The following is a 9,216-nucleotide window of genomic DNA, read 5'->3' as shown; positions in this document are numbered from 1 at the left end:
AGATAATCGCTGGAGCCCCGAGTCCTGGTCCCGGTTTTGGCATTAATCAGCACGGGGAGATGAGTTCCAAATCTTGATGAATGGCTAGATTGTGCAATTATCCGCACAACAATCCCGTGAGGTGTTGGGGTTGTATTCCTTCACTCCAATTTCTCTCTTTTTGCAGAGAAAATAACGGAGGTTGAGATTGTTCCAGGGGCACCCTGTTAGTATCTGGGGCAGAGTTCGAATTCAGGCCTTCCTGATTCCAAGTTCAGCCTTCTATTCACTGCTTCACCCACCTACCCATGAAAATCATGGATTTTCTGACACCTTATATCGCCTCGTTACCCTTCCTGGGAAGAGCCGGCTTTACTCTCAGCTCCGAGCCGCGCTCCCCTCACCCTGAAATGGATTAGAGGTTCTGGAGGAGCGCCTAGCGCCCCAACTCTGAAATCTATTAGAGATTCTGGAGGAGCGCCGCGCGCCCCCACCTTGAAATGTATTAGAGGTTCTGGAGAAGCGCCGAGCGCCCCCACCCTGAAATGTATTAGAGGTTCTGGAGGAGCGCCGCGCGTCCCCCACCCTGAAACGTATGATGGGTTCTGGAGGAGCGCCTCGCGTCCCCACCCTGAAATGTATTAGAGGTTCTGAGGAGCGTCGCGCGTCCCCACCTTGAAATGTATTAAAGGTTCTGGAGGAGCGCCGCGCTCCCAGGGTGCTGCGCCCTCCTGGGGGTGGAGGTAGGGCGAGCTCGCGCGCCGGGCACGCTGGACCAGCCCGTCAGGGCCCTAGGCTGCAGCGCAGCTTTTGACTCGCACATCCTGGCAAGAAAGGCTGGGAACCATCGGCCTAGCAAGGAGTGAGGGTCGGCCGGCATTTGGCCAGCAGGCGGCGCCGTGGCTCTCACAGCGCGGGATGAGAGCCCGCTAGAGATGGGACTGGAGCTAGTGTCCCTGGAGCTTCGGAAGAAAGCGAAAGCCGGCCCGACTGGACCCGGAGGCGGAATGAACCAAGACTGGGAGGGGCGGGGGGGAGAATGAGAGGAAGGGCGGAGCCACGTTGCGAAGGGCCGCCCAGACTGGCGCTTCCTCCCCTCGCCCGGCTTCCGCGGGTGGTTTCTCCCATGCGCCGCATTCGCTCAGTATATCTCTCGCTCTGCCGGTTTCTCTCCCGGTCCCCAGGCCGCGGGGGGGCCCTCGAAGCCGGCGCGCGCCCGTTCTCTCCCTGCCCGCCAGGCCTCCGATCCGTCCCCGCCTGCCGCCGCCGCCGGGATGCTGTGGCTGCTGGTGGTGCTGGGACTGGCGGCCGCCTACTTCTCCCTGCTGGACGGCTGGTACCTGGTGCGCGTGCCGTTAGCTGTGCTGCGCGCCCGCCTGCTGCAGCCGCCCGTGCGCGACCTGCTGGCGGAACAGAGCTACGCGGGCCGCGTGCTCCCTTCCGACCTGGACCTGCTGCTGCACATGAATAATGCGCGCTATCTGCGCGAGGCGGACGTGGCGCGCGCCGCGCACCTGGCGCGCTGCGGGGTGCTGGGGGCCCTGCGCGCGCTCGGGGCGCACGCGGTGCTGGCCGCCTCCTGCGCGCGCTACCGCCGCTCGCTGCGTCTGCTGGAGCCCTTCGAGGTGCGCACCCGCCTGCTGGGCTGGGACGGCCGAGCCTTCTACCTAGAGTCCCGCTTCATCAGCGGCCGGGACGGCTTCGTGTGCGCGCTGCTTCTCTTCCGCCAGCACGTGCTGGGCACCACACCCGACCAGGTGGTGCAGTACCTGTGCAAGCGGCGGGTGAGCGAGCCCCTCCTCCCTGCGGGCCGGGACCCCGAGCCTGGCACCCCAGAGCCCCCTTCCCAAGAGAGCTCCCCCTGACTGGCATCCCCAAGCAGACATTTCTGCACGGACCCACGCCCGCCCTCCCCTCTGGAACTTCCTCCGGATGGCGTCTCACACGCACCAACTCCCCCACCCCCCACTTCCCAGTCCCCAAGCGAACATCCCTGCATGTGGCGGTACCTTCCCGTTAGAACTCCCGGACAGCTCCCGGCATGTGCCCACAGATGGCGTCCCCAAAGCAGACATCCCTGCATGTGCCAGTATTTCCCACCCTCAGCTCCCCGGACATAACCTGAGCAGCCTCTGCAGGGACCTCCTGTCTCATCCCTCCTATGACCCTCCTCCCTTCCGGTGCTCCCTGCCGTCTCCTAATAGTAAATCCTTAGTGGGTGCTTGTGGGCCTTCTGGTACGGTCCCCCCACCCCCACGTCCTGTCTCCCCTCCCCCATCCCCACTAACTCGGCATCTGCCAGTCCCTGGGCCGGACCTCTGCTCCCTGCTCTCCGGCCTAACCCACTGTTCCTCCTGCTCTCCCTGTCCCATCACCATCTAATCTACATGTCTCCCACAATCCTAAGTGTAGGCCTGGGTGCTCCTCGGAATACAAACGGGATCTGACCTGCGGGGTCAGGGCTCGAGGGGCTTCGGAAGTTAGGAGGGACGTGGAGCTGAGGGGGCTTTGGGGATGTAGAATGCCAGGGCGGGGAGGCCCATTTGTGATAGAATTCTCTTTATTCTAGCAGCTTTTTGCCTGTCCTATGTAGTCTTTCTTGAGGTTTCTAGAGATGAGAGTCACGCCCATGCCTTAAAGGCCATGAAATAAAGTCTAGACTTTGGAACCTTCCAGAGTGGCCTTGGGATTCAGAATCCTGGTCATTGATCACTGCGGTGTGTGAGGCTTGTGCAAGTTAGTGAGAACTAGCAACTGCCAAGGAGCAGCCCTCCAGGAACTCAGACCCAGCTGGAGATTACCCAGCGCTCCCAGGGAGAGACGTGTGAGAGGGAGGGGGCTTCGACTGCGTAGGGGGCGGGAAACGCGAGAGGGCGCATGCGGGCCGCACGCTAATTACTGATTCCCTCTCACTTCTGGGACACTGGCAGGAAGTTATCAAACCCTTCTGTGTAGAACTTCCTATGCAATTATGATCTATATGAATATATAATGACATACTATGTACTATACATAATGATGCCTTTATAATTACATGCTGATTTACATAATGTAACTTACACATGTATTTGCACTTAAATAGTTCTTGTCTCACATAGGTGTTAGGATGACACCTAAAGTCTTTCTCAGACGTTAAAGGGCCACCTAATTAGCAGCCCTAGGACGGAGAAAGGTAGAGCCGGGACTGAGGCCTGCGTGCTGTTTAGAACTCCCACGCGCAGCTCCCCTCGCGGAGAACTCGGGGCCGCACCGGCGGCCCTAGACCTGGGGCCTCCCCGTGACCGACTGGAGGGAGGGGCGGATGGTGTAAGTGCAGAATGGGAGAGTGAGGAGCCCGGGGGTCCTTTCACATAATCTCCTCCTCCTTGTTTCGGATGCTTTTCTGAGTGTTCTGTGAGGCAGAGGTGTCGGGACTGGGGCCCATTCGTGGGTCCGAGGAGCATGGGTATAAGACCAGATTCTTCCTTGATGTTTAACATGACAGACCAGGACAGTTGAGAAGTTTTAAACTTAACCCGAAGGGTCTCAGAGTGGGGAACACACCCGAGCTTAAGGTCAAAGGTTAGAAGTTATTTAGTCCAACCCAGAATTGGGCACCAATTCCCTCTATAATGTCTCACCAGATTAAATAATAAAGCGCCCTATTATCTCATTCTTTAAGTTTTGCAAAACATTTGGCAGATATTATTTCATTCGATCCCCACAGCTCCCTTGGGAGGCATGGGCTATTTTTATCCCCATTTTACAGATGAGGAAACTGAGGCAGCAGAGATGAAGTCCTGGCCCAGAGTCACGTAGCCGAGGCTGCCGTGACTTCAGGCCTCCCTGACTCCAGTCCCGCCGTTCCGCGGGCCGTCTGCTATCAGATCTGCTCCTGGCTCTCCCAAACCCTTCTCATTGTGGGGAGTGTTTCCTTAGGTTGAGATCTGGCCCCTTCCCCTGCTCTCACTGACCCCAGTGCTCCTGTGGTCTTGCCCCTTTGGCCATTTGGAGATGGCCGCCTTGTTCCCCAGCTCACCCGCCCCTCCTGAGCCGGTTCTCCAACCGGGGGTCTGGTTTCCAAAAACAGCGGGCCTTTGTGCCCCTCCCACTGCAGCGCGCCAGGGCCCAATTAACCTCTTCGGCTCCCACACCCCACTTGTGGCTCATCTTACTTTGCACAGCAAACCCCAGCTCTTTTTCCTATAAATGTGGACGCTTCTCCCGCTCTTCTCCGCCTGATTTTCTGGACCCGAGTGTGGCTGTGTTTATTTATCCCTCTGGAATCCCATCCTAACTGAAGGAATCCTGGCTTTCAGACCTGGTTATCCAGCCTGAGACCCCCCAACCATGCCGTCAGTGTAAACCTTCGGATCCCACCAGTGCGTGAATTGTGCCCTGTCTTTATCTCCCGTCTGCTCTAGTACCTAGATGAGGCTGCTTAGTGACCTTAGGGAGGCCTGGGAGGAGAGAATTCGAATAGGAGACACAGGGAGACCTGAGTTCTGGTGTTGACAAGGGAGAAGACTCCCCGGACGCTGGAGCTGGTCCTGGAGGGGGGCAGCGTATCCAGAAAGCGTTCGGGTTACAGCAAAAGGAAGCCCCTGGGTGTGTGTGTTGCTGAGTTTGGCTGGGGGCAGGAGTAGGCCTCCAAAACATGAGTGGGGGTCCTGGAACGCCAGCTTGAAGGCATTCAGTATTGTGGGGTATTGGGAACAGTAACTGTAAGGGTATCCAGGTTTTAGAGTGGGGAAGGGGCTCAGTGAAATTGATTCAGACAGCAAAAGCTGCCATTTTATACAAGATACAGACAGAGCCTACCGGAAGGCCTCTGTTCTCCCTAGCCACAAAAGAGGTGTTTAATAAATGCTCGTTTCCCTCCCACCCTCAAGAATCTGATTTTTCTTAAGTCTATCCTATTTCTGCCCTGCATGGGGAGACAAGGACAGAAGACAGTCGGTGGGAATCCCAGTCTTGGGCCGGCTCCTTGGGCCGTCTGAGCCTCAGCTCCTCATCTCTAAGATGTGGGAGGCCCCTGAGGACCCTTTCCACGCTTAATCCTCTGATGCTGTGATTTCTTCCCTTTGATCTGCCTGAGCTACAGAGAGAATGACATGGGCGCTAGCCTGACAGGGAGGTACACTAGTTGATCTTCTCTTAATATCTGTGCAGCATTGGACTTAAAAGTCAGAGTGCTTGCACCTGAGTGCTGGCTCTCTGCTTACTCACTGAAGTCATTTGCGTGTGGAAGGAAGAAGTTAGATGAACTGACCTCTGAGATGTGACAGCCTCAGCTGGACCAGACCAGGCTGCCCAGCTGTAATGAGTCAGCCTCTGTACAGTTAGATGAAACGAATGCATCTAGATGCGTTTTGATTTGGACAGGACTGAGGAGGGAAGAAGTCCCTGAAGATATGGGGGAGTGGAATTTGGGGAAGTCTTTCTGGGTGGAGGCAGAGAACAGTCCTGTGCGTGGAGGCGGGGAGGTGCTCCATTGGCTCATAGATTGTAGAACTGAAAGGAATTTTTACAGATTTTCTAGATCAGGGGTGGGGAACCTTTTTTTCCTGCCAAGGACCATTTGGCAGGATCTGCTGGAAAAGCAAGATCCTGGCCTTGCTGACTCTCTGGCTGCCGAGGCTTCCCTCACCTGAGCCTGCCCTCTCCCAGTTTTTGTGTAACATCACTCAGGGGCCATACAAAATTATCAGCGTATAGAACTCAGGCAGTGGAAGGTTGTTAAACCTAGCTTTCAGCCCATCATCGCCTGCGGCTGCCTTAGCAAATGATTTTTCAGGCTTTATATGATCCTTTGGATGGACATTCCCCACCCCTGATCTAGACCCAGGTTTTTAAACCTATTTTTGGTGTCCTGGATTCCTTTGGCAATCTGGTAAAGCCTATGGACTTTAAGATAAAGATTTTTGATAGATAAAGATTATTGCTATAAAATACATACAATTATAAAGGAAACCATTTATATTGAAAGAGTTATCAATTTTTTAAAGTCCATGGAACCCAAAAAATCTATCTATTTACCTCGATTTAGTCTAATCTCCCCCCTTTATTTTATAGAAGTGGCCCCAAAAGAAGTCACTTGCCCAGTGTTAGGGTGATGTAACTTGTGTGTACCCAGGTCATTCTGAGATTCAAAAGTGGGTTCCCAGTCAGATTCAGCTCTGCTGGGCCCGGGCGATCGTTATCACAAGTTAGGGATAAGACACGGACTCTTTCCCGAGATGGACGATGGGCCAGTGTCGTCCACGAGGGACTTTCATGAATCAGAAGCCGGGCCTGGGGGCGTCCGCTACCAGGACTCATTTTTGTCCCTCACTTGTCTGCCTCTCCTCTCCCACAGGTGGAGTCACCTGAGCTTCCGGAGGATCTCCAGCACTGGATTAACTACAACGAAGCCAGCAGCCAGAAACTCCGGGCAGAATCCGGCCTCAGCAGCACCAAGGATCAGTAGCAGGCTGGCCCCTGCCCTCCCCTGGTCCCTTTCCTTGAGGAAGGAATACCCGGGTCCCTGTCACTTATTAATTTATTTTCTACATGTTTGCACTTGTCCACTGGGGCTGGGGATTCTCAGGGAAGGGATGGGAGGAGGGCAGGGAGACTTCTGTCAGACCCCCTACCTGGGCAGGGCCAGATTTGGGTGAACTGAGGAGAAAGACAGGGTTAGGAGGGGCTATCATTCCCATTTTACAGAAATGGAAACTAAGGATCAGAAGCAACTTGAACAGTTTCGTAGCAAGTCACTAGCAGAGCCACTGGCATCTGCACCTCTCAATTCCCAGCCCTGGGCTCTTTCTGTTACTCTTGTCTATGCCTTCTTTCCTTGATTTCATTATTGATGCCCCCTGTGGGGTTCTTAATTCTTGAAGTGACAACTTATCTGGAAAGTCCTCTCACTAACTTGGGGTAGTGGAAGAGCCTCAGGTTCGAATCCCAGTTCTTTCATGATTTCCCGGTATGATCTAAGTTCTTTCTTCTGTCTGGCCCCTTTTTCATAGGATTCGGAGAATTTGGGGTAGGAACAGACTTTGGAGATAGTCCAGTCCGAACTGGCCTTACAGAGGGGGGAAATGAGACCCGAGAAGGGAAATGACTCTTATAAAGGTTGCTCAGGGAGTGAGTAATGGAGCGAGACTTGGTGCCCCTTCGGTTTCACTATGCTGAGAGGGTCAAGCTGGAAGGACCTCCAAGGCCAGTTCCCACCTCAAACACCCATGAAGTTGACTTTTCCAACAAGACAAGAGTCTTTTTACACTCTAGCCTAACTGGGAGTCCAGAATTCTGTGGGCTTCCCTGTGAGGAGCAGGGAAAGAAGTGAGATTGGTGGCCAGCCACCTCACCCTGCCCTGCCCAGCTTTCTCCTTCTCTGTCCCTCAGACACCTGAATGTAGTGACCAGGTCTCTCTCCCACACAGGTTCCCCTCCAATAAGCACTTTATGGATGAGACTGTATTTAATCCACCATACTAGATCTGTGTCAAGGCCTGTACATTTCTGTCCCATGTATACCCCCTCTTCCTCCCAAGGAGCTGATGCTGGCATGTGGTCAGCCAAAACTGGGAGGGGGCAGGCTCAGGTGAGGGAAGCCCCTGCAGCCAGGAAGTCAGCAGGGCCAGGGTCTTGCTTTTCCAGCAGAAAAAGGGGACCTCGGGGCCCAAGAGGAACTGTCTGGGCCTCTGATGTTCAGACCTACCCTCCATCACTGCAACCTCTGCTTGCCTTGTGGCTGCCCCAACAGGTGCCCCAGGGACTGCAAGTCCCCAGCTCTCTCCTGTGGCTGCCCGACAAGTGCCCCAGGGACTGCAAGTCCCCTAGCTCTCTTTCTCCTCCGTTTCCCCAGCCATTCTCATCCCCCATCACAAAAAAGCTGCAATCTTTTTGTTTTATTTAAGAGAAAGAGATATTAAAAGATTTTAAAACAAAATATTCCTAAGAATTAATGGTCTCTTCATTATTGGAGTCTCTTTGTTTCTGGTCTTTAAAAACACATACATGGAGTTAGACAAGCCTTGGCCCTCCCCGGAGAGGGAGACTTTTGTCACTTCTCTCCCATTTCAGTAGTTCGTGAAGGTTTGCAAAATCTTTTCCTCAAAATCCTTGCTATGATAAAGTCACAAATATTTTCACTTCACAGGTGAAAGAACAGGTTCATGAAATGACTTCTGAGGGTCAGTCAGGGCAATTCAGAGAATATCCAGCTTCTATTGCTGGTGTGTGCACAGGTAGGAAGCACTTAGTGACCAGTGCTGAAGGGCTCCTATCTTAGGAAAGCAAAAAAATGTTTCTCAGGCTGACGCCTTCCTGGGGTGGGAGAAAGGCTGGGAATCTGGCAAACCCCTCAGAAATTACCTTGGGGCAAATGTATCACCTACTTTGGGCAGGCTGGCTTTGAGTCAATTGGCTGGAATGAGGGCTAATTGGGGCAAGTTTTTTTTCAGTTCAGATGACCCCTCAGCTAGAAGCCTATTTGTATGCTACGGGCGCTCACCGGGCTGCCTTTAAGTCTGGAAAATTGCAGAATTTGGAGAAGTTGTCCTTGGCTCTTGAGAACCCCAGGAAGGTGATCCCACACAGGTTGCTTTGATGCATCAGAGGGACAAAGTGTTGTGTGAGGTCTGAGTCATTAATGGCAGATATCAGAGAGGCTTCTTGAAAGGGGTAACATTTGAGTGAGGGAATGCAGTGACAGGCAGTGTAGTATGGTGGATAGCGAGCCACCTGGAAGAGTGTGAGAGCAGGGTTCAAAATTCTGCCTCTGGTGAGCACTGAATGACCAAGTCCAGTCACAGCCCCAGCTTATTCCATCAGGTTACAGATGAGTTTCATTATAGAGGAAGTTTCCCATGGCATTTCCCAAACAGACAATGACAGATTTCCACCAAAATCAAGGAACTGGGCACAAAGAGGTAAGACAAGGTCATTCTAGGCCTGGTCTGATAAAAAGCTCCGAGGCATGAAAGGGCAGGGGGTCTGAGGCCCGGGACAGAAATGGGCCCAAGTGCCATGGCCAAGACCCCACCCAGACAAGTCGTGCCTTACCCTGATTGAAGGGCCCCAGCTTCCTGACCTCCCCCTCCCCATCCAATGCTTTGGAACTGCCTGGCTGTGTGACCCTAGAAAGTCTGTAGAGTGGAAGCTTTAATTAACCTTCATCCTACGGGGGTGTGAGGGGGATCCATAGTGCCATGTGGTTCTGGGGATTGTGATAGCTGGAAAGCTGAGGACTCAGTTCAACTCCTTATT

General features: G+C 53.8%; 1 protein-coding gene across 1 annotated transcript; it reads left to right on the top strand.

The window, feature by feature from the left end:
• The first annotated feature begins 1,101 nt into the window (after positions 1–1,101).
• Positions 1,102–7,899, top strand: THEM6 (thioesterase superfamily member 6). Its single transcript, XM_074264503.1, has 2 exons — positions 1,102–1,763; positions 6,317–7,899. Exons 1-2 carry the CDS (start codon positions 1,254–1,256, stop codon positions 6,425–6,427), a joined length of 621 nt encoding a protein of 206 aa, XP_074120604.1. The 5' UTR covers positions 1,102–1,253; the 3' UTR covers positions 6,428–7,899.
• The last annotated feature ends 1,317 nt before the right edge of the window (positions 7,900–9,216 follow it).

The sequence above is a fragment of the Sminthopsis crassicaudata genome, chromosome 1, assembly GCF_048593235.1.
Source record: "Sminthopsis crassicaudata isolate SCR6 chromosome 1, ASM4859323v1, whole genome shotgun sequence".
Lineage (NCBI taxonomy): Eukaryota > Metazoa > Chordata > Mammalia > Dasyuromorphia > Dasyuridae > Sminthopsis > Sminthopsis crassicaudata.
This window is presented reverse-complemented; position numbering and strand designations above follow the sequence as displayed.

Bases quoted from the DNA above. Each gene is read 5' to 3' on its own strand.
- THEM6 (XM_074264503.1), top strand. From the start codon at position 1,254: ATGCTGTGGCTGCTGGTGGTGCTGGGACTGGCGGCCGCCTACTTCTCC. The intron at 1,764-6,316 runs GTGAGCGAGCCC...CCTCTCCCACAG, and splicing joins AGTACCTGTGCAAGCGGCGG to GTGGAGTCACCTGAGCTTCC.